General features: G+C 39.6%; 1 protein-coding gene across 1 annotated transcript in view; it reads right to left on the bottom strand.

Moving 5' to 3' along the window:
• The window catches only part of LOC134586876 (probable cation-transporting ATPase 13A5), a 196,899-nt gene that overhangs the window by 21,279 nt on the left and 148,888 nt on the right, over positions 1-26,732 (bottom strand). Inside the window, exons 23-27 of the mRNA XM_063442778.1 lie at positions 17,578-17,687; positions 15,002-15,098; positions 13,907-13,979; positions 7,140-7,314; positions 3,241-3,410 (exon numbers count right to left, since the gene is read on the bottom strand). Coding sequence (XP_063298848.1) covers positions 3,241-3,410; positions 7,140-7,314; positions 13,907-13,979; positions 15,002-15,098; positions 17,578-17,687 — 625 coding nt within the window. The remainder of the gene's footprint in view (positions 1-3,240; positions 3,411-7,139; positions 7,315-13,906; positions 13,980-15,001; positions 15,099-17,577; positions 17,688-26,732) is intronic.

Genomic DNA, 26,732 nt, shown 5'->3' with positions numbered 1-26,732 from the left:
TGTTTTACTTTTCTTTTCTCATTTATGTATCTAAAAAAAGTTTTGTCCCCCTTTTTTACTGACTGTGCTATTTTCTCTTCTGTGTGTGATTTGGAAGCTCTTATAACTTGCTTAGCCTCTTTCTGCCTAATCTTATAGGTCATTCTGTCTTCCTCACTCTGGGTTTTTTTATAATTACTAAATGCTAACTTTTTGTTTTTTACTATTTTGGCCAAATCTGCGGAGTACCACAGTGGTTTCTTGAATTTTTTGCTTTTACCGACAAGCCTAATGCAATTTTCTGTTGCCTTCAGTAGTGCAGCTTTTAAATAATCCCATTTCTTTTGGACTCCATTTAAGTTGCTCCAGTCTGATAATGACTCCTTTACACATGTTCTAATTTTAGAAAAGTCTGTTTTTCTAAAGTCTAAAACTTTAGTTTTTGTGTGGTGTGACTCAGTCACTGTTCTTATATTAAACCACACTGACTGATGATCACTGGATCCTAAACTTTCACCTACAGTAATATCTGATACCAAATCTCCATTTGTTAACACTAAATCTAGTATGGCCTCTTTACGAGTTGGCTCCTCAATGACTTGTTTTAGAGACAATCCCAGTAGGGAGTTTAGAATATGTGTGCTTCTGGCACAAGTAGCTATTTTTGTTTTCCAATTCACATCAGGAAGATTAAAGTCACCCATGATGATAACTTCCCCCTTCATTGTCATTTTAGCTATTTCTTCAACTAGTAGATTATCTAACTCTTCAATTTGTCCTGGGTGGCCTATAAATCACACCTACACGAATTACTGTGTGATTACCAAATTCTAACGTAACCCAAATGGACTCTATGTTCGTCTCACTAACCTTTATTAGGCTAGATTTTATGCTATCCTTCACATACAGGGCCACCCCTCCCCCTTTCTTGCCTTTCCTGTCTTTTCTATATAAAGAGTACCCTGGTATTGCTATGTCCCAGTCATTTTTCTCATTATACCATGTCTCAGTAACAGCGACTAAATCTACACTATCAGTTGCCATTATTGCCAGAAGTTCATGGATCTTATTCCCTAAACTGAGAGCATTTGTAGACATGACTCTAAGCTTATCATTTTTTAACACACTTGCTACAGGCACCTTCTGTGTTGAACGTGTTGAAATAAAGCAGTGTATGACATAGATTCTAAGTACAGTAAAAGTGGTTTTCAGTAGGTTTCCTCCACACATTGGGAGATTTTTAATAGCAAAGGTTCCCAGTTAAAGCGCATTATGTTTGTATGGTAATGGTGCAAAGATATATATCATGACTGATCACGTTTGTGCTTTGTAATCATTTTGAATATTTGGGTGTATTTTCATGTGGACATCTCTGTTACCCCTTGTCAATACTTCTCCATTACATTATGATCTTTACATAAATCCACACAGCAGTGGCATTTGAGGTGGTGGACAATATAGAGACTTTACCAAATGGAGCACTTCTGACGCACACACTCCTTCACACTGTATGGGACAAGACCAGTAAGTAATATTATGCAACTTTGAAGGAACATCAGTTGTATCACTTGAGGCTTGCAAGTCTGCTTGGGCTATATCTCATCAAGGATGACATGACATCATGGTCCTGTGCTAATAGGACAATATGCAGTTATGCATACATGCATGTTAAGATGCATACATTTTTTGGCCTCTAGCAGCTTTCAAAAGAGCAAGGACAATGACATTTGGATGGCAAAGTCTAGTTTTTCTTTAGTTTTTTGTTTTAACAATCTTTATTTTAGAAATAAAACAGAATGATGACCAACAAGGTTTGAGAAAAAAAATAGCAATGCATGATGCATAATATTATCTGTACCAAAGTCAGAGAGATCACAACAGTTTATATAGTGTCACAAACGGTAAGGAGGAGAGGAAATTGGGAAAAAAAAGGATTAAAAAAAATGGTGGAGGTCAGAAAAGCAATGAAGTGCAGTGGGTGAAATAGTGGTAACATGGTCATACCATGAAGGTAAGTTTAAAACAGCTTGCACAGTCTCCGCATACATGCTTTACATAGAATAGTCAGATTAAGGTTGCCCTTGGCCCTCGACCGGATACCAGATCGTGGGTCTCCTTCTAGAACTCTGTGCCCTGTTTCTGTGAGTTGTGTGTGTGTGGTGTGACTTTGTTTTTTGTGTGTGGAGAAGGCTGAGCGTTATATGTGGTGAAGAGGCTGAGTTTAACAATGGTGAGATAGATGGAGTAGTAGTGGTTAGATGATGTGCATTCTGGCTAATATTCAACAGTAATATACATAAACCACTAAACAATACAATTACTGGAAAGGTTTTCAGTATAATTAACATTTGTTTGAACTAGGGTGAGGTCCCGAGTCACATGGACATCTGTGGGTAGTCTAGAGAGTCACTGAAAAGTTAGTTGAAGAAAACTAGTCTCTGGAGTAGTAAACAAGGGTTGCAGGTGGACACGACACCATACCAGATATCCTCAGTATTTGAATCCTGGGATTGTATTTTAATTGGTTGAGGCTCATCGGTACAACCCACACATAGTTGAACTTTGAACATTCTCTTACTGTGCATTGTATTATGATGGTAGGAATCCATTTATCCTGCCCACAGTAGTTTCTGATCCATACTCTGTTATAAATATTAATCAATGAATATCAATCTCTTACATATCTTCTGTACCCCCAGGTTGCAGACTGTGTCTACTGGGCTGAAGTTCTTAAGCACTGACCAGAGTAATTAATGTGGCCTACAGCCAAGGAGGGTACAGATCGCTAGCTCCATGGGACCCCTCCTCATTACTGTGTGCTGGCCGGGTTCTTTGATATGCCCATAGGCCACAGAACTCCCTCTCTGCACTGGCAGGCCAGTAGCATCAGCCCTAAAGCAAAAAAAAACATTTTAACAACGTAGAAGATGTATTATTTATTATATAAATACCAGGTCCTCATTCTGTAAAGGAGATGTAAAATGGCATGCCTTGATTTCACACAGTTAAACAATGTAAGTGGGAAACTTTATCAATGCACTCTAGCTAACAATCACCCATTGTTTTTGAAAAGGATGAGCACATAAATACAATATTCAAATATTTTATATTTCCATGTAAATTTGGAAAGTAAAATCCTTTTATTCTACTGTGTATTATACTATTATTGTTAAAACAAAAAGAGCTTGTTAGTAAAGTGATTAAAAGAAGTACAATCACATTAATTCTACATTATCAACAAGATAATACCTTAATACTTACAGTTAGTGTGTAAGCGTTGTCTAAATGGTTTTCCTTTGCTGAACACAAATCCAACTATGATCAGATTAAATCCTGTTAGTGGAAACATTGTAGCAGTGAGAAAGTTCTCTGCAAATGCAGGTTCTCTGGTTGTAACATTTGCTATATCTTGATTCAATGAAAGACAAGCACTATGGGATAGAGAAAAAAAATGAAATATAGCATTAGTAGGAATGATAAAACACAGTTTAAAACAAAAAAATGTACAGAATAAATTCAATGAGAGAATTATATATTAGATTTGTTGCATTAAAAAAAAGAGATTAATTTTTATTCTTTTTAGTCACTTTGATAAATTTGACATTTAGTAAGAAAGTTATTTCTTCTTTTACACATGACCTGTAAAAATTATTCTCAATGATTGGCAAGCTTTTCCTACTAGCTCATCTTATTGAGGTGGGAATCTGATTTAGAGGCAATTCTGGATTAGAATCAGTGGCATGACTGTCTCATGAACCTGCTGTATTTCACTTTATGCATACCTAACAAAGTAAAGTGAATAATACTATGACCATATCAGCCTAAAGAGCATCTACTCCTGTTTCCATTGGAGACCATACATGACTTGGCTCATATTTCAGGTGCCAGAGCCCTGGTGTTGGATCCCACTGGTCTAACTGGTTAACCCTAAGTAGCCCTTTGGCTTTTGTTAAACCTAGACCAAACAGATGTAAGGATACAGTTTTTAATGTTATGAATTATTTCTATTGCATATTTTTTTTAAATTTTTTGGTAAATATGTTTATTATATTTTGTTTTCAGCAGAAATTACAGATTGTTCCTTACAACACCAGTTGCAGTGTAATTTAACACTCTCTCTTCGTTCTCTTTGGTTCTTTTATATCGAATTAGTCAATCCATCAGTCAAATGTCAATGGGGTGGACCTTATCATATCTTATTCGGTTTCCCGTAACTATTCTGAATTTTTTCGAATGTATCCTTGTGTAGCAGACTGGGTCCCTGCATAAAACTTATTTTGTTCTGTTTGACTGTCGCTAACCCCGTGTTCATGGCTAAAATTGAATATGTGTGCCCCCCCCACACTTTTATCCCCTTTTAACACCGACCACCACCTAACTTCAAATGAGCAATTAGTTCAACTGCTTTCCCTGGGTGGCTGCCATGTGTATAACCAAACACACATGCGTTAGTGAATGGCGGCCATTTTGTCTCCCAAACACAGGCAGTGGTATATGGTGGTTGAATGCCTGGAGCTCTTTGGTGGCTATGCAATCCTGCGAAATCTGGGGAAAACTGTACTGCTGCCCAGTCCTCTCCCAGACCAGTTAGGAGAACGCCTTTCAGGAGAAAGGAACTACCGAACAGGGGGAGCATTCTCTCCCTAAAAGCCAGGGGAAGTGTGTGACAAATGCTCCTTCCCACAAACATTTGCCACAAACTCCTAGAGGATTATAAAAGATGGACTCATGGCCACCGACTATGGTCCAGGTCTGAGACACCGTTCAGGAGTTACACTGCCCAGCCACCATTAGCAGCTTTCCCTGGATGGTTCAGCATTTTCCCTTCATTCAAATGGAACTAAACGCTAGCTCCCTTGTGGCCGTTCACATGAACCAAACCCACAAATGATCCTCAGTGGTACTTTGCCGTGACTGCTATGGAACTATTTTCAGCATGAGGACTTGGTGGGACCCAGGTCACCTCAGCAGTACTTAGCCAGCAAATGTTAATTGACTGTTTTCGGCATGAGGTGACCATGTGGTTCTCGGACAAATTGGTCCTGGGTTTTGAACCACTTTGCAACTGGCCAGGAGAGCACTTTTTGGAGGGAAGGTGCATTAGACTAAGGGAAACAAATGCTACTTGAGAGCCAGATGGAGGACCCCATATTTCTGACATGGTAGCTCCCAAAAGTTGACCAGAAAAAGCACCAAATGCCCTGTAACTATTTTGAGCATAGGACCAGGTGTGCAGTCGGTCAGAACTTTACCATGGTGGCATTTCCCCTACACTGCATGAGCGCTATTTGGACAACTTGGGTGTTCAGATCAGGGCTATTTGGAGATGTATAATATTTGGGGTTATTGTATGTTTATTATGTTTTGGGGAACTTTTATGTTTTTATGTTTTGTGTTGGGCTCTCTGTTCTTGGGAGATAATCAGCTTACTGGTCTTCAACTCAATTATCTCACAGGCCAATAGATTCCTGGGAGGGGCTGGCATTGAATACAATGGAGACCCCATGCTGGGGTCTGAGCATAAAAGGCCCAGTTTGGCTCATTAAAATCAGTTGTAGTCCCAGAACTATGTGTCATCTAGTTACTGGGAAGGGAAAGGGCTTATCACTGCTCAGCACCTTGTTCCAGCTCGTGGAAGATTCAGCAGGGAAAGTCCTTGTAAGGACTACAGCTCCCAGGGCTGTGTGTCACCCAGTCCCTGGGAGGGAATAGAGCTAGTTCCCTATCCTGTTCCAGGGTGAAGAGGCTTCAGGAGGAGCCATGGTGACTAGAGCAGAAGTGCTGAGGTTTTCTTTGGTTCCAGCTAGGAAGCTATCCTTGGCAGAGGTACCTAGCCAGGGTACAGAGAGCTCTGCTACAGAGTGTTCATTGGTGTTCGCACAGGAACTCTCAAAAGTTGCCTCTTTTCCTCTGGAACTATGGCAGGCTGGTCAGAACTTTGCCTGAATGGCCATTCAGTTCTCCCGAAGGGATCTGAGAGCTATTTGGACAATTTGGGCACCCCGATCTGGGCTATTTGGGGATATGCGAATTGTGGCGTTCTTGTGTAGTGTGATTGTATTTCATGTGTGATTCCCTGTGACTGAGAAATAAATGAGTTACCGGTCTTTGACTCAATTATTTCCCAGACACAGGGACGCCTGGTAGGGGCTTGTGTTATGGTGAATGGAGACCCCATGCTGGGGGTCTGTGCATTAAAAGCAGAGTGTGGCTCAATAAACCTCAGTTGACTCACAGAACTCTGTGTCATCCAGTTACTGGGGTAATGGGCTATATTCACTAAGCAGCGCTCTGTTCCAGCTCGAGAAGACTTCAGTGGAGATATTCGGTCTCAGGATTGCAGCACCGCTACAGTCAGCTAGTCAATGCATACAAGTATGCAGGAAACAATCCTACAAATTGTTCTACTTCACACCAAACATTAGAATGAGGAAGGCATGTGATCTTTGACTGCAGCATGATTGCTAGTGTCATATAGTTTGTTTTGAGTATCTCAGAAACTACTGATCTCCTGGCATTTTTATGCACAACACTCTTTATAGTTTATAGAGAATAGTACTAAAATATCCAATGGGTAGCAGTTGTTTGGGTGAAAATGCATTTTTTAATAAAAGAGGTCAAATGATAATGACCATACAAGTTCAAGACGACAGGTAGGCAGCAGTATACAGATTAAGGAACAGCACAAACATAAAAATACATTTTAACATTTTATAAGTGTACTTAAAATCCCCTATCTCAGCAAACTAAAATGAGGATTCAGTTCCACCATATGGCCATATTGAGTTAAGCCCACCACTACTTCACAGTACCATAATATCGGTGGGTCCAAACATGGGACACTTATCAAATAGTGTTAGAGCTAAATAGTGTAGGCAGCAGTAACTGAAATAACCCCATATTACAACAGTAGAGTCAGACCAGTAAATTGCACAGAGATTTTAGAAGAAATGCATGGTAACTTAGTCTTTGTTTGACTTAGACTGCTTTGCTTGCACAATAGTCAAATGATAGAGTGTTGAAATAGGTTGAAGAAAAAAAATACAGAAACGTTACAAATTCAGCATGCAGATCAAGGATTGACATACATACTCAGGTATCATAAGGCATGTGAACAACATTTTAGTGTTAAAATAATAGCTTGGATATCATATAGTTACCTGAAGACATCAGTTTCATTGTACCATGGCTGATATAGAAGTATAATGAACACACTTGTTTGCACAATAATAGAAAAAAGGCTGTGCAGAAAAATGGAGAGTAGTAAAGGAGGGGACAAAAGATGTCCTGATGGTCTATATGGAGCCAATTTCGGGGCTGGGCCAGTTAAACCCACTACGTGGAAAAAAAATAGAAATATTTTATGTTAATTCAATACCTTTACACAGCTTTGACTTTTTTTAAGTATAACATATCCATATGTTTGCAATATGTCAAGACCATCCCAATTTGTAAGATGTACTGTGACTTCCTGCCCAAGGCTTACCTAGACAAATCACCTATTGAAATCACTTTACTATGTATTAGGAACCCAAGAATCATTGGTTTATTTATTTACAGCTTTGCTAAACATGAACATTTCTATCTCACTGATAATACAAAAGATTGTTTGTTTTTAAATCTTCCTGTCTCCATAAACAATTACTTTTCTAATGAGGGTGCCATTACTGCATCATATGTCCATTGAACATTTTTCCCTTAATTTGGATCTGTGATGATAAGAAGGGACTAATCAGGTGCGAAATAAGCATTGAGTGTTATACATGGTGATGGAGTCCTCTTTATTGTTATTTAGTGATGTCGCGAACATAAAATTTTCCGTTCGTGAACGGCGAACGCGAACTTACGCAAATGTTCGCGAACGGGCGAACCTGGCGACACGCCATATACTTCAATTGGCAGGCGAATTTTAAAACCCACAGGGACTCTTTCTGGCCACAATAATGATGGAAAAGTTGTTTCAAGGGGATTAACACCTGGACTGTGGCATGCCGGAGAGGGATCCATGGCAAAACTCCCATGGAAAATTACATAGTTGATGCAGAGTCTGGTTTTAATCCATAAAGGGCATAAATCACCTAACATTCCTAAATTGTTTGGAATAACGTGCTTTAAAACATCAGGTATGATGTTGTATCGATCAGGTAGTGTATTTTTTTTAAAATGTACACTACTGTTACACCAGATATGAGTTGCACTGGTGTGACACTGTGCCCTGGAGGCCCTGAAACGCACACGTGTGAAGGAAACTGACTGCTATTATTTCACAGTCAAATTTCTAGTTTTTTTTTTTAATGTACACTACTGTTACACCAGATATGAGTTGCACTGGTGTGACACTGTGCCCTGGCAGTCCCTGAAACGCACAAATGCAAGCTATTGTGCCCCCAAAACGTTCGTGTGTGGGGGTGCTGGAATGACGTGGGCCAATGGGAGCCTGAATCAACTTTTGGCTCCCACTGCCCCTTTAAGAGCGAGCTCATGACTCGAGCCGTGCTCCTAGTGCCAGGCGGGCCACGTGACCGATCACTGCGGTCAGTGCACGCGGCTAAGTCAGAAGAGGAGATCAAGCCGCATGCAGCTCGTGTGGAGGCAGGAGTGATCCAGCCACGCACGGCTCAAGCTTAGGAGCCAGGTCGGTCCCAGGATAAGGTAAATACAGCCACAACCACTTATCCCAATCACACACCTTTCATAACGTCCTATCCCATTAAAAGCATATTACCGCGTATTTAATAAAACAGAAAGACCCCTACTTCATCCAGGTTACCGATCGATGGTTCGATATTCTGAGCCCTCTCTGATTTACTGTACACGACTATTCGATATTCCAACAAATTTTATATAGCATTTTATGTTTGTTTGAGACCACCTTAAAAATATTGGATATCGCTAAAAATCATGAGCACTATATACTTTCTCTACAAACCTCTAAAACGAAACAAACTACTCATCCATCCGCTATACCACTTTATCCCACCTAGAACTAGTGCCCAGTTAAAATACTTGACTCTTACTTACCCACACTCAGTCATGCCACAAACATTTCACCACTACTCTCACTGAATCCCTCTGACTACAGCTAAATTCATCATCTACATCAGAACACTACTCCTAAGATTGGGTTGTATCCATGTCTCGGGTCTTTCATTTAGAATAGGGGCAGCTTCGGTCTCCTTCAACACTGACATTCCAGTGCATATTATTAAAAGATTGGGCAGATGGAAATCCTCAGTCTACAACCGATATATTCCTCATCCCGAGAAAGAAATGAGGAAAGCTTTTAAAAGTTTGGCTTTGTAAATTTAATGTAATAAGTGTGTTTTTCTTTAATACCTTTTCACCCTCTTTTCATGAACCCGATTTACATACATTACTAATATGTTTCTGAACATATATATTATATTATTCACTCACTCACTCTCTGGGCCGGCCTAAGACATCATGCTGCCTAGGTCCAACGATAAATGACTATGGGGGATAATGTATAATAACAAAAAGAGAAGTCCTGCGCTTAAGCAGCAAGGACTAAAACACACATCAGCCCCAATATATAGTAAAAACCAAAGAAAAGAAAATGTTACTTGCGCTTTCTCCTTAATCCCTATGTATATTTAGACAAATGGAGGTCATTTAGTTGCTCCAATGGCCATTGGAAGGAATGCCCGCCTGCCAACTTCAAGGCAGACCCCCCTAAGCGGGTCCTAACACTGACCCTTCGGCCTGCTTCCTTGAGCTTCTGGCAAAGATATCTTTAATGAGACAGAAAGGGGTATTTTTTTATATACACCCCTATACTTATTAACCCTTAATAGGGAACACATGGGATGGGTAGCAGCATTGTAACCAGGCTGTGTGATGCAAAGTAAATACAAATACAAAAAGAGAAGTCCTGCGCTTAAGCAGCAAGGACTACAACACACATCAGCCCCAATATATAGTAAAAACCAAAGAAAAGAAAATGTTACTTGCGCTTTCTCCTTAATCCCTATGTATATTTAGACAAATGTATATAAAAAAATACCCCTTTCTGTCTCATTAGAGATATCTTTGCCAGAAGCTCAAGGAAGCAGGCTGAAGGGTCAGTGTTAGGACCCGCTTAAGGGGGTCTGCCTTGACGTTGGCAGGCGGGCATTCCTTCCAATGGCCATTGGAGCAACTAAATGACCTCCATTTGTCTAAATATACATAGGGATTAAGGAGAAAGCGCAAGTAACATTTTCTTTTCTTTGATAATGTATAATAAACACAGGTTACTGGCTATGGGGGGGATAATGTATAATAAACACAGGTTACTGGCTATGGGAGGGATAATGTATTATAAACACAGATTACTGGCTATGGGAGGATAATCTATAATAAACACAGGTTACTGGCTATGGGGGATACTGTATAATAAACACAGGTTACCGGCTATGGGGGGATAATGTATAATAAACACAGGTTACTGGCTATGGGGGGATAATGTATAATAAACACAGGTTACTGGCTATGGGGGATAATGTATAATAAACACAGGTTACTGGCTATGGGGGGATAATGTATAATAAACACAGGTTACTGGCTATGGGGGATAATGTATATTAAACACAGGTTACTGGCTATGGGGGATAATGTATAATAAACACAGGTTACTGGCTATGGGGGGGATAATGTATAATAAACACAGGTTACTGGCTATGGGGGGGATAATGCATATTAAACACAGGTTACTGGCTATGGGAGGGATAATGTATAATAAACACAGGTTACTGGCTATGGGAGGATAATGTATAATAAGCACAGGTTACTGGCTATAGGGGGATAATGTATAATAACCACAGGTTACTGGCTATAGGGGGATAATGTATAATAACCACAGGTTACTGGCTATGGGAGGATCATGTATAATAAACACAGGTTACTGGCTATGGGACGATAATGTATAATAAACACAGGTTACTGGCTATGGGAGGATAATGTATAATAAGCACAGGTTACTGGCTATGGGGGATAATGTATAATAAGCACAGGTTACTGGCTATGGGAGGATAATGTATAATAAACACAGGTTACTGGCAATGGGAGGATAATGTATAATAAACACAGGTTACTGGCTATGGGGAGGATAAAGTATAATAAACACAGGTTACTGGCTATGGGGAGGATAAAGTATAATAAACACAGGTTACTGGCTATGGGAGGGATAATGTATAATAAACACAGGTTACTGGCTATGGGAGGATAATGTATAATAAACACAGGTTACTGGCTATGGGAGGATAATGTATAATAAACAGAGGTTACTGGTTGTGGGGGGATAATGTATAATAAACACAGGTTACTGGTTATGGGGGAGATAATGTATAAGAAACACAGGTCACTGGCTATCGGAGGATAATGTATAATAAACACAGGTTACTGGCTATGGGGGAGATAATGTATAATAAGCACAGGTTACTGGCTATGGGGGAGATAATATAATAAACACAGGTTACTGGCTATGGGAGGATAATGTATAATAAACAGAGGTTACTGGCTATGGGGGGATAATGTATAATAAACACAGGTTACTGGCTATAGGGATAATGTATAATAAACACAGGTTAGTGGCTATGGGGGATAATGTATAATAAACACAGGTTACTGGCTATGGGGAGGATAATGTATAATAAACAGAGGTTACTGGTTGTGGGGGGATAATGTATAAGAAACACAGGTCACTGGCTATCGGAGGATAATGTATAATAAACACAGGTTACTGGCTATGGGGGAGATAATATAATAAACACAGGTTACTGGCTATGGGAGGATAATGTATAATAAACACAGGTTAGTGGCTATGGGGGGATAATGTATAATAAACACAGGTTAGTGGCTATGGGGGATAATGTATAATAAACACAGGTTACTGGCTATGGAGGATAATGAATAATAAACACAAACACACAAAAAAAAATGGATGCAGGTCCAGAATTAATCTAAATTGTATGCTGTCTAGGAGGTGCGAGGGTCTGGGAGGGAGAGTCTGCTGCTGATTGGCTGGAATGTGTCTGCTGACTGTGAGGTACAGGGTCAAAGTTTACTCAATGATGATGAATAGGGGGTGGACCGAACATCGCTATGTTCGCCAGGAACTATTCGCCTGCGAACCGTTCGGGACATCACTATTGTTATTATTAGAGTGCAGGTAACTTGTTTTTCTTTGTTTTTTACTATATATTGGGACTGATGTGTACTGTAGTCATTGCAGCCGCCCAGTGATGGGAGTGAGCGCAGGACTTATCTTTCTGCATTTGTATACACATGGAATTATTTTTCTTCTAGTGAAATTGCACTTTTTACTTTTAAATAATTATACCTCTCATCCTTTAGATAGACATACTGCAAAATACCATAATCAACTATTGTTTCTCTCTGCACAATCTTGTATGTAATAAAATACATGCAGCTTTGTTTCCCCATTGTTCAGTGCTGTGGACAGTGGCGGAACTACCGCAGTCGCAGGGGTCGCAACAGTGACTGGTCCGGCCTCTCCAGGGGGCAGGGTCGCCCTGCAGACCCCTGCAATCGCAGGTCCTGTTGACTTAGTAATGTGGCCCCGGCCAGTATGGTGTAACAGCCAGGGACACATTGAAGGGGTCCATTGGGTGGCCCATGCGGTTAGGGCCAACCAATGCTATGTATTTCCAGGTGGCCCAGTCAGTACTTTAACAGTGCGAACAGGCCCCCTCTGATGATGTCAGACTGCACTGGGAGGAAGTGACTTCACCCGGTCACTTCCTCCCAGCAACCACCGGGAACTGTGCGAGAGGAAGGAGAGGAGGAAGTCAGAGTGGGAACTCTGACTCCCATTAGGCTGCACCACTGGACCCCAGGGAAAGGTATGTGTGTCTGTATGAATCTCTGTATGTGTGTGTGTGTGTATGTATGTATGTATGTATGTATGTATGTGCCTGTCTGTATGTGTGTTTGTATGTCTGTATGTGTGTTTGTATGTCTGTGTGTGTGTTTGTATGTCTGTATGTGTGTGTATGTCTGTATGTGTGTGTGTGTATGTCTGTATGTGTGTGTGTGTATGTCTGTATGTGTGTGTGTGTATGTCTATCTGTGTGTGTGTATGTCTATCTGTGTGTGTGTGTATGTCTGTCTGTGTGTATGTGTGTGTCTGTATGTATGTGTGTGTTTGTGTGTGTGTGTGTGTGTGTATGTCTGTGTCTGTATATATGTATCTCTGTGTATGTATGTGTGTGTGTATGTATGTGTGTGTCTCTGTATATATGTGTGTGTCTATGTGTGTATCTGTTTGCATATGTTGGGTGAGGGGGAACGTATGGGAGGGGGACGGTAGACGTATGGAGGGAAGGTGGCAAGAAGGTAGATGTAAGGGGGGGCAGGGCAATTTTCACACAGGGGCCCTATGGTTTCTAGTTACGCCTCTGGCTGTGGATTATGTAAGTGCTTTCTAGACAAACTGATTAAAAAAAAAAAACATGTTCTGGTGTCTCTTTCCAGAATGTACTCCTGTTTTACATTTGCTTATTCAATCGCAAATATGTTTACTCTGCTTTACACTTTACCTATTGTAAAAAAAATATGTTTTTATACCAGTTAGGTCTATACCATATAATGTATATCACTTGTCTAAATAATGTTTCACATGTTGGTACTTCTTGTCGTTTACTATATGCTATTATATAAATAAAAATGGATTGACAAAAAAAAAAAGGTTTCCCTTTAACATCAGATATGTGTTCTGTTGTTTGTTTAAAAAAATACATTTTGACAATCATTAGATCTGCGGTGAGTTAATTATTATAATGTTATAATTTACATTGCATGTTCTTATCCCAAAATGTATTGTTTTGGTTTTGATTTTTGTTCCTCTTCACTCTTTGCATGCTTTAAAGAAAAGTGCCTGTGAAAGGTAAATGGCAAATGCACTTACATGTTAAAGAAATTGTAATGTTGATAGCCAAATCTTGCATGAGATACTGGAAGTTGCCAAGAAGTTTTTGTTTCTGGGAAAAAACAATATGTTTTGTTAAGACTGTGCCAACTATAACTGCTGGTCATTTATTGAGATAACAAAACAACAGATTGTATGGCACAAAGGGAAATCAGCTAAACTTGAGTTCTTCTCATTATTTTGAATGCATAGTAGAAAAGTGTAAAATTCCATGCCTTTTTCACTTGCTGTTCATATTCCCCCCTTTTTTTTAAAAAAAAATATTTAGAGAGTTCTGTCCTGGAATGATCAGCTTATAAATGCAAAATAGCATGAGGAAGAGTACAGAAGATGGACACTGCAGTAAAAGATAAAATACATACTTTATATTTGCCAAACAAAATCAACATTAAAATATAGTTAGAGAATCATAGAAATATTTAAAGGGACACTATAATCACTGAATGAAATTTTGCTCAATAAAGCAGTTTTGGTGTATAGATCTTGCCTCTGAAGTCTGCTCAATTCTCTGCTATTTAAGAGTTAATCACATTTGTTTCTGTTTATGCAGCCCTAGCCACACATCCCCTGTCTGTATTTGAAACAGCCATCAAGAAAAACAAAATTCATTTTCATACAGATGTTAACTTACTTTAGAGGTCTTTATCTCATACTCTGCAAATTGAACTTTGATCACACACAGAATGCTCCTGTAAGGTCCAGCAGGCTATTAACAGTGCAGGATTAAATTAAACAGACTATGCAATAAAGGGATTTTAAACATTAGATCTCACTTTACAAGAAGTGTTCAGGAAAGCTGTGCACATTACATTCAGGGAGGTGTGACTAGGGCTGCGTAAACGAAGTGATTTAACTCTTAAGAGAAGTGAGCTATACACCAACATTACTTAATTAAGCTAAAGTTGTTTTGGTGACTATAGTGTCCCTTTAACATCTTATGTATCTAGTGAGAGTAAATAATTAACTTAAATACAATGCTGATTAGCATGTCTTTTATTGGCTGAGCATTTACATTTTTTATTATAACTTTATTTCTGTTAAAATAATATCTTGTTGAAAATCACTGAGCCATACCCAAAAGAGAAGCACTATGCAAAACACGACGATCATATTGTACATCGTTAAGAATTTAAACATGGAGAAAGAGGTAACCAGAGCATTCCGTCCTTCCCTGCATAAAACAAAAAAAGGACAATAATGATTATAAATTACTAGCAGCTAATAATATATTAAATTATCCTTATCCAACTCACCAATCAATTCCAATTTTTATTTTAACCTCTTTTTCATGTTAAACTATGAGGTTCATTAGTTGAAAGAAACTTATGTAAAAATGCATCACATTTTTTTCTTCAACATCAAAGCCAAAGGCTGTTGTTTTGTCTAATCTTAAACCCCTTGATATAAGGCCTTCTCTTAAGTAACTTTCTATGAAAGAGAATAACATGATTTACTCCAGACTCCTAATGCATTTTAGCTTACTGAAGTGCTTTATGTGTAAAGAGTGTGTCCTCTTCTCTTCTCTCTTTTTTTTTTTATTTTATAAAAAGTGGAGATTTCAATAGAAAGTTGCATTTTTATAAATAAACCTTGCTACACCCTCCTGGCTGTCAATCAGATAGCCACTGATGTTGCTCCCTTGTTGTTAAGATTGGTGGAGCTAAACTCAAGAGACAGTCACTTGCACTGTGCACCTGCCTTGCAAAGACTTCTCAATTACCTGAAAGTCTGGGCAGGGTTTGAAGAGGAGAGCTTGCAAAGGCTGCAGGTAGCAGATCTGCACCTTTTGCAAGCTGTTGTTAGAAATACCCCCAAGACAAATATATAATGTATGTTTTCATTGCGGGTATACATACCAAACAGTGTTTTGGTTTTTTTTTGGCAATGGAGTACTGTTCTAACCTTTCATAGCAGTTGTCATACATGTTTATAGCAGTTGTCACATTTAAATGCACAAGAACATTAATCTGGAGAGGACAGGCAACTTGCATTTTTTATCAGCATCTTCTCCACCTTTACTAAGTCTATTTCTATCTGCTTTTAAATACTTCATCCAGTTGACACAATTGCAGCAGCATTTGCTACTAGTCCCAGAGATAACACACCAACTGTGAGTATTCCTTCTACTATTCACCACAACCACCAAAACTTCCAAAACTGCCACCACCAACACCGACACCACCATCTTCTCCATTAGCAATGCATTACTCAAGTAAGTACTAGTGCAGAGGCTCAGGCTAGCAAAAAAATAAAACAAAAAATCCTATTTCCTGGCTGCTTTCAGTTCCATTGATTCCAACTTGGATTCATTTATTTAGAATTTCTTTACAGATTTGTGATTTATGCATTTATTTTATTTCTTGCAACATACTGATTATGTGATTTGCAGTGTTCTTCACTGCCACTGCTTGTGCTTTGCAAATTGTAAGCTTCTTCCTTCAGTATTATACAGTGTGTATATGTGTATACTACTTGCCCTGAGTGTGGCAGGCTTTTTGATAAAAAAAAATGTTTCGCATTGTAGAAAGAAAAATCTAAAAAGTGACGGTAGCGGTGATGATTGTAATGTTTTTAAATATCTTTCATTGTAGTGGTTTCGCACTACCTGGCTGACTCTTTTGTGTGACTATTCCTAATACCTTTGTGCAGTAAGTGTATAGGTTTTTCCACACTGGTTGGTTACTCACACTACTACCGGATGTGTGGGAAAGCTTTCTTCTTCTCAGGGTGGAAGAGGTGAGTTGGTCGTCAATTTTTTTTGTTTGTTTTTTCATTTTTATTTTCATTTTATTTATTTATTTTTTTTATATTATAGTATCTCCTCCTGCTTACTTTTTAAATGTCTTTAATTGTAGTGGTTTTGTCCTGCCTGTAGTGTCTGGTGGTATGATAGGGCTCCCTTTTTCACAGGAAAAAGGACTGTTACTTCTTTTCCTCAGGAAAAAGTGTGTGGGTATGGGCAATTGAATACCACTTACCCCTTCTCCTTTTGATTTGAAAAATTGTAATGAAAAAAAAAAAATGAAACTGAAGAGCATAGATTGAGGAGAGGGAACAGTGAATTAGATGTGTATCCCTGTAGTCTGGAATGGTCTTGAGTGTTTTCAAAGTGTTAACGCAAATAGAATAGACTGAATTTTGAAAAATCATCTGCTACCAATATATCTTAAATATGCACTTTCAATATCGTATTTGGAGATCACAAGAAAAGACAGACAGTGTTATTCACTAAAATGAGAATTCATAGTGAATTTCAAATTTAAGGTCAAAATAGCTGAATGGGAAAAAAATCTCTAAGCCAGCTATGCTTTCAGTTTAGCTAATCTAGCATTAAATTTGAAATTCACTTGGAGTTCTTACTCAACATAGAGTCATTAACTATATAATAACTAAAGGTAATTAACCATGGAAATTAGACTTTTTAGTTGAAAATGTCTAAATTAAAAAGATTTGCTAAATCAGTTATTCTTAGCAAATGGGGCACCTGGAAATATTAATAATAATTATGCCCCTGCTCTTCAGTGTGAGGAGTATGCTCAGTAACATGCTAAAAGAAGAGAGGATCGGACACACCTTTATGTGTCTTTGTCCAATAAAATATAAAAAAAGCACTGTTGTAAATGTAAATCTGCTAGATATGAAATACTTACTTGATTAGCATGGGCACACATTTAATGTTGGGGATTTTTGAAGTAAAAGGGGATGCTACCGAAGCTTCCAGTTCTGACAATGAAATCCCAGCATGAGCAACTTTAAGTGCCTATAAACAATTAAACAATTAGTATGTACTTTAGTACGTCTTACTATAAAATAACTACTGCACAAGTAGATATCGTCCATATAATATCAATACAACAACTCCTTGTACAGGGCAGATGATATTATTTCTTGGAGACAGAAATTGTCACATTGTAAAAATGTGCCCTATATATTTAGAAAAAAAAAAATATGACAAATATGGATATGGATGCAATTATAATATAATATAATATAACTATAATATAATACTAAAGTGTTCCACATGTGTTATGCCTGTTATATCATTTTATAGTACTGTTTTCAGTGCTAGTGGAGTTACAATTACAGCGTCATTAGTAGACATGATTCTTGGTGACGCTGAGCCTATTAAAGTGGGACTGAATTGAAATTCGGTTTTAACATCTGGCTCTGTTATAGACATTAATTCTTGGCATATTAAACAACTGAGTGTCTCTTCTTTTTTCTGATGGCATCTTCCTATGTAGGATAGAAATAGTATTTCAAAACTAGGCTGTGAGTTAAAGTTACAATCCAGGTAACAGCATTCCAGCAATAAATCTTAGAAATACTTCTGACATTTTTGTGTTACATAGGATAGACGTTGTTTTATAAAATTAGGAATAATAAACCACTGCTCCACCAAATGTTTATCACTTCTAGCATGAAATACTGAGAAATCAGGCTTGTGTCTTTATATACTGACACATCATTTTTCAATTTTAGCTAACAAAGAACACAGGAACATGCATTCCTTCCCAACATCCGAATTGGGAAAAAAGATGAAGATTAAGTGAATACATTTTTATAAATGATCTTGAAATAAGCATTGAAAGTTTGCAGATGAAACAAAACACTGTAAAGTAATGCAATGTGAACAGCATATTGCATTGTTGCAGAGAGCTATAGATAGATTAGTGACTTGGCACTCAAGTGACAGATTAAATATCATGCAGAATAATGTAAAGTTATGTACTTCAGGGTAAAGAATGCACGAGCAACTTATACCGTTAACCCCTTAAGTATGGCGGGCTTGCTATGCCATCCTTGGGGTCCCGGCTCTAAATGCCGGTGGGCGGCACGGCACGTCCACGCCATCCTATGTATTTACCTGCTCGCTGGCGATTCCCCGCCAGCGATTGCAATGGGGGACTTTCCTGACATCCCAGGGAATCCCCCTGCTTCTGATCCGGCCCTCCCTGGGCCATGTGATCGCGAGGTCCTTGCGAGGACCTCCCGATCACATGGAAGGAAGAGCCATCCATAGCAGTGCAAGCAGGGGGAGTGCCTGAAATGCCCGGTAGTCCCCATGCTGCCTGAAAAAAGATAAATAAAAGTTAAAAACTGTTTAAAATTAAATAATATATATATATATATATATATATATATATATATATATATATATACTTAGATACTTAGATCATACACATACACTGTCTTTGTGTATTTTAATATTAATATATATTTAATTATATATATGTATATATATATACATATATATATATATATATATATATATATATATATATTGATATCAAAATCCATAGAATTATATTAATTAAATATATATATATATATATATATATATATATATATATATATATAATTAGATATATTTTACTATTAAAATACACAAAGCGACAGTGTATGTGTATATATATAAAGTAAAAAAAAATATAAATGTTAAAAATGAAAAAAATATATATATTAGTGTAATTTCATTCTAACTGTATTTTTTGATATCTATCTATCTATATATATATATTGATATCAAAATACACTTAGAAGAAATAATATATATATACCGTATATACTCGAGTATAAGCCGACCCGAATATAAGACGAGGCCCCTAATTTTACCCCAAAAAACTGGGAAAACTTATTGACTCGAGTATAAGACTAGGGTGGGAAATGCAGCAGCTACTGGTAAATTTCTAAATAAAATTAGATCCTAAAAAAATTATATTAATTGAATATTTATTTACAGTGTGTATATATAATGAATGCAGTGTGTGTGTATGAATGCAGTGTGTGTGTATGAGTGCAGCGTGTGTGTATGAGTGCAGCGTGTGTGTATGAGTGCAGCGTGTGTGTATGAATGCAGTGTGTGTATGAATGCAGCGTGTGTGTATGAGTGCAGCGTGTGTGTATGAGTGCAGCGTGTGTGTATGAGTGCAGTATGTATGAATGCAGTGTGTGTGTATGTGTGCAGTGTGTGTGTATGTGTGCAGTGTGTGTATGTGTGCAGTGTGTGTATGAGTATGTGTGCAGTGTGTGTATGAGTATGTGTCCAGTGTGTGTGTGTGTGTGTGTGTTGCAGAGCCTTTGTGGGGGGTGGGCAATTTTATTATTATTATTTTTAATTATTTTAATATTTTATTTTATTATTTTTTATTATTTTATTTTATTATTATTTTTTATTATTTTAATATTTTTTTATTGTTATTTTTTATTATTTTATTTAATTTGTAATATTATTTTTTTTTTTTTACTTATTAATATTTTATTATTTCAATTTTTTTTTTTTCGTCCCCCCTCCCTGCTTGATACATGGCAGGGAGGGGGGCTCTCCTTCCCTGGTGGTCTAGTGGCATTGGCAGTTCAGTGGGGGGGGCTGTGGGGGCTGCAGAGAGTTTACTTACCTCTCCTGCAGCTCCTGTCAGCTCTCTTCTCCTCCGCGCCGTCCGTTCAGCACCTCGGTCAGCTCCCAGTGTAAGTCTCGCGAGAGCCACAGCTCTCGCGAGACTTACAGTGGGAGCTGACAGAAGAGCTGACCGGACGGCGCGGAGGAGAAGAGAGCTGACAGGAGCTGCAGGAGAGGAAAGTAAACTCTCTGCAGCCCCCACAGCCCCCCTGTCTGTATTATGGCAATGTAAATTGCCATAATACAGACACTGACTCGAGTATAAGCCGAGTTGGGGTTTTTCAGCACAACAAATGTGCTGAAAAACTCGGCTTATACTCGAGTATATACGGTATATATAAAAAAATATATATGTATATATCACATATATATATCTACATATAAATAAAAATAATTTTTAAAAATGATATATATATATATATATATATATATTTATTTTAATTCTACGTATATATTTATGTAATATTTTTAGAAAATCAAGTATTTTTTTTTAATTACAATTTGCAGGACCTGCCTGATAACCCAGACAGAAATTCCAGAGAATTTAATTTGCTAGCACTATATTTAACCCTGTAACTTTCCAAGACACCATAAACCATACCTGTACATCAGGGGTACTGTTTTACTTGGGAGACGTCTATGAACACAAATATTAGTGTTTCAAAACTGTATGTAAAAGTATCCTCAGTAAAAATTCAGTTTTTTTCATTTTTCACACACAAATGGTACTTACACTAACAATATAATTGTTGTGATAGGTTTTACGGTTTTGAAACACTAATATTTTTGTTCAGTGAAGTCTCCTGAGTATAACAGTATCCCACATGTTCAGGTTTTATGGTGTTTTCGAAAGTTACAGAGTCAAATATAAGGCTTGTGTTTCAGTTTTTTCACATTGAAATTTGTCAGATTGGTTATGCTTGCCTTTGAGACCGTATGGTAGCCCAGGAATGAAAATTACCCCCATGATGGCATACCATTTGCAAAAGTAGACAGCCCAAAATATTGCAAATGTGGTATGTCCAGTCTTATTTAGTAGCCACTTAGTCATAAACACTGGCCAAAATTGGCGTTCAAATTAGTTATTAGTTAGGCATTTTTCAAATATAAACACTAACTTTTGCCAGTGTTTGTGACCAAGTGGCTACTAGAAAAGACTGGTCATACCCCATTTGCAATACAGTGGGTTGTCGACTATTGCAAATGGTATGCCATTATGGGGGTAATTCTCATTCCTGGGCTACCAGACGGTCTCAAAGGCAATGTAACCAATCTGGCGAATTTCAATGTTAAAAAAAACTGAAAAATACAACATGCTATATTTGACCCTGTAACTTCCCAAAACACCATAAAAGCTGTACAAAGGGGGTACTGTTTTACACGTGAGACATCGCTGAATACGAATATTTGTATTTTATTGCGGTAAAAGCAAACAGTATTATGACATTCACTGTTAAAATGTCATGTAGAACTAAAAAAAGTTTTAAAATTCCTATTTTCTCCCTTTTTTATATTTTATTCATATTAAATTATGTTTCATACCTAAATATTTGATGTTAAATAAAAAAAAAGCCCTATTTCCCCTGAATAAAATGATATACAATAAGTGCGGGGGCACATAATATGACATATAGCGCAAATTCAAGTTTTTGTTTACTGTCTGTTTTGATCACAACGTGTACATTTGGCTCAGTCCTTAAGGGGTTAATTCTCAGGATTAGAACATAATTGACCCTCTTTATAAATCTCTGGTAAAACAACATCTTTAATATGCTGTGCACTTTTGGGCAACAGTTCTTAAAAATGAATTATGGCACTAGAAAAAGGGCAGAGGTTTGCTACAAAATTAATAAAAGAAATGGGACATTTTTGTTATGAAGAAACTTTAGTTAGAAAAATGGTACTTAACAGATATAATGATAACATTATACAAAAATATCCGGGGCCAGTACAAACCATTGTATTGAAATCTATTTACAAACAGGACTATACATTGGAAACAAGGTCATGCATGACTTTAAGAAAATAATTTTACCACATGACAGGAGGCTTTATATTTGCATATCGTTCTTTGCTGAAAACTCCAGCAGCATAGAAACATAACAACCAATCAGAAAAAAGATATGGTGCCCATAAAAGGCCCTGTCTATGATATCACTTCCTCTTTCTTTGCTGCTCCAGCCATACATCAGGTCAGAGTACTTTTACCTCTCTAGTATATTTATATGATTAGCACTTATTGTCACTTTGTACCTTATATTACCCCTGCCTATCTATACCTGTCTCCTTCTCCCCCATACTCAGTGTATACCCTGTGCTACTTTGTATTCTCTGTCTCCCCTACTACTTTATTGCTGGTCTGGCGGCCCGCGGGCGTCACGGCTGTCCCTGCCGCGCTCGCCGCACGGACCTGTCCTTCTGACACACAGGGATGGGCGGAGGGTAGCCGGGGCTAATTCTAAGTTTTTCACCGCGTTTCTTCTCACTCGCGGCCGCGAGCGAGAAATTTCTGCGCACGCGGCCAGCGGCCATCTTGGATCTCGCGGCTCGCGAGACCCGCGACGGCCGCCTCCCCTACTCACACAGCGGTTCGGGAATCACCCGATCGCCGCACCAAGCTCTTGGATTAACCCCTTAGGGGTCCCCCCCCCTCTCAAGACACATTTCATCACTATTACAGTTGTATATAGTTTTTTATTCAAACGGACATGTGAACCTATTCACCACTTTGAATAAGGCCCAAACCTCTCTCAAGCAGGTGTTCCACACCCCGACTACAAGAGGTGTTTTTGGAAGGGCTGGTTGACAGCGGAACCATGCCACCAGACGATTTTGGGCCTCAGGTTCCAGATCATTCCCACAAACTCCGAGTTTCTTCCCGTCTACAACACAAAGACCCTCATCGTTCCAAGTGGTGGGAAGGATTAGAGGTTTCAGAGGTCGAGGACGTGGACGCATCTCCAATGGTGAGTCCACCTACATACCTAAATGTACCAAATTTTATAGCAGGCAACCTATCCTTTTTCTTCCAGAATTTGGAGCTGATTACCAAAGACGCCTGGGTCCTCCAGACGGTACGCGGTTTCGTCATAGAGTTCTCCGCACAACCCATACAAACCGCCCCCCCCCCCCTGATTCACATGTCAATGGAACAAAACCACCTGGTGGACGAGGAGATCCACGCACTCTTCGAGAAAGGCGCGATACAATATGCACCAGGCGGGGGAGGCTTTATAAGCAACATCTTCCTGGTCAAGAAGAAAACGGGCGATTACAGGCCGGTTATCAATCTCCGGCAGTTAAACTCGTTCATAATCTACAGGCATTTCAAGATGGAAGGAATCCATCTTCTACACGACCTCCTCGTCAAGAACGACTGGTTTACGCGTCTGGACCTGTCTGTTCCAGTGGACGTACACTGCCGACAATTCCTCCGCTTCTGATGGAGAGGACGGATATGCCAGTTTACATGTCTGCCGTTCGGCCTCAGCTCGGCTCTGTGGTGCTTCACGAAGCTACTGAGGCCGGTAATGGCTCACATCCGAACAAGGGGCATACGTTGTCTCATATACTTGGACGATTTGCTGATCTTTTGCGAATCCACGTCCAGGCTACGATCACAGACGAAATTTGACATTCACTTGCTGGAATCTCTAGGGTTCGTAGTGAACAGACAAAAGTCGTCTCTCTCTCCTTCCTAATCGGTTCAATTCCTCGGCTTCGACATCGATTCGAAGGATTGTGTACTACGTCTCCCCTCGAAAAAGATAGCCTCGATAAGGAAAGAAATCAGAGTTCTGAGGATGGACACAATACCACTCAGGATGCTCGCTCGGATCATAGGACTCCTTTCCTCCTCCATACAAGCGATATTCCCGGGCCCATTACACTACAGGGCCATGCAGCGACTGAAGGCGGGATACCTACGCACCGGATACTCTTACGACCACTGGATCCCACTCTCAACGGAAGTGACGTCAGAACTTCGATGGTGGTTACTACACATACAAGCCTGGAATGGCAAGGCGATCTTCGGCCCTTCCCCGGACTTCATCGTGGAATCGGACGCCAGCCTGTGGGGATAGGGCGCTCTGCTCGGATGCCTCCACAGGAGGCCCGTGGCAAGGAGAGGAGACCAACATACACATCAACTGCCTGGAATTGATCGCGGGATCCTTCGCCATCCGCAGCCTGACCAAGGACAGGTCGAATTGCTGTATTCTGCTCTGCATGGACAACATTTCGGCGGTGCAATACATCAATGCCTGGGCGGAGCGAGATCAAAAGACTTGACGGAAGCCACAAAGAACATCTACAGTTTCTGCCTACGAAGGAACATCACGCTACAGGTGGAATACCTACCGGGAATCTCCAACTTGATGGGGACTGGTTCTCCCACCACTGGAGAGACACTAGCGATTGGAAACTCAACAGGGAGATATTCCAGACACTACGACGGTGGACATGCCCACTAACAATAGACTTATTCGCCTCCAGGACCAACCACCAACTGCCGAGATACTACAGTTGGCTTCCGGACCCAAAAGGCGAAGCTGCGGACGCATTCCTACAGGACTGGCCCTCTCAAGGGGCTTACGCATTCCCACCATTTTCTATGATCCCACGGGTGCTGCGATACACACGCACTCGCAACATATCACTCCTGCTCATAGCCCCCCTTTGGCAGGGCCAACCGTGGTTCCTGGACCTCCTGGAGATGTCCCACGACCATCCCATCCTGCTCCCTGCCTCCCCGCTTCTCCTGTCGGGACCTCGAGGGGAACCCCATCCCCTTGTCCTGGAAGGACAACTGGAACTGGTGGCCTGGACGATTTCAGGGGTTCCTGGTCAGTCCACGGCCTATCGCAATCTACTAAAGACCTCCTATGGGACTCATGGGCTCCAGGCACCAGGAGATTCTATATATCCGCCTGGTCAGCCTGGAGTGATTGGTGTATGGAAAGGGGTTCCAATCCCTTTACTGCCTCTTTTCCACTGATCCTCAACTACCTTGCTCATCTGTTCTCAATGGGACGATTGTATCAATCCCTTAACGTGATCAGATCTGCTATTTCAGCGCCACACGTCCCAGTACAAGGCAGATCAGTGGGTCAAGATCCTCTGGTATGTCGTTTACTGCGGGGTGCCAAACTAATGAAACCCCCAGCACCCAAATACTCTAGCCTCTGGCAAGTGAATGGGGTGCTGGACTTCCTTCGGGGCTGGCCGGACAACCCCTATCTGTCGCTGAAACAACTTTCAGCCAAACTGGCCCTTTTGTTATACCTCGTCTCATTCCGACGGGTGTCTGACGTTAGGGCGTTCGATGTGGACGGTTTCTCTTTCACTCCTGAGGGAGTTACCTTTTCCATTTCAAGATGGACAAAATCAGATTCGTCTTCAGTGTCATACCCATACTTTGAGTCAGACTCCAAACTATGCGTTGTTAGGACACTAATGAGGTATACGGAAATCACAGCCCCCCTTCGGAATATCCAGATGGGTCAACTCCTGATTTCTTACGTAAGGCCTCACGGACTGGTGTCTAAGACAACCTTGGCCAGATGGGTTCGCTGGCTACTAAATTTAGCAGGCGTTGAATCTAGCTTTGGAGCGCATTCGGTCAGAGGGGCAGCAGCGTCCCAAGCATTCTGACATTATGCGTTGCGCGGACTGGAGAGTACATTCAGGACGTTTTATTTCCGCCAAACTTCTCATGCTTCCTTCACACAATTCTAAGCTTTAAAAATGCAAATATGAAGCCTCCTGTCATGTGGTAAAATTGAAGATTATATTAGCTTTAGTGTACTAATAATTTTAGTAATGACAGGAGGCGAATATTTCCCACCCTGTAGGATCCCTCCCATGTTATCTCGTGTTGTACAGAATATGTATTTTATGTTCAGGAAGGCATGCATGTTATGGTATGATTACTACTTAGACATATAGCTTGAAAGTCCTGTATAGGTTGTATAATTAGTCATGTGCCTTTTTTATTATGTGATGCTTTTAGTTTCTTACATGTCATTGCTTTCAAATTTAAAGCTATATTGATAGGTTTCACATCCTAGTATCCATTGATGTATCAGATTCTTAATGTTTATTGTATACGGACATGTTACCACGCCAGAGACCTTTCACCTTTTTCTTTTTCTTGCAGCGTGAACGTCTTCTCATCAGGACAAAGACTCACCTTCCATACCGCTGCAACATGGAGCTACTGGAGTTATTTATCCTAATATGTTGTTGAACTGTTGACGTAATATGGTTATGTTTCTTGTTGTTATTTATCGTTCGCTTCAAAGAAAGAGGAAGTGGTGTCATAGACAGGGCATTTTATGGGCACCATATCTTTTTTCTGATTGGTTGTTATGTTTCTATGCTGCTGGAGTTTTCAGTAAAGAA

Source organism: Pelobates fuscus, chromosome 2 (genome assembly GCF_036172605.1).
Source record: "Pelobates fuscus isolate aPelFus1 chromosome 2, aPelFus1.pri, whole genome shotgun sequence".
Classification (NCBI taxonomy): domain Eukaryota; kingdom Metazoa; phylum Chordata; class Amphibia; order Anura; family Pelobatidae; genus Pelobates; species Pelobates fuscus.
The sequence above is the reverse complement of the archived record's forward strand: the minus strand, read 5'-3'. Positions and strand labels throughout refer to the sequence as shown.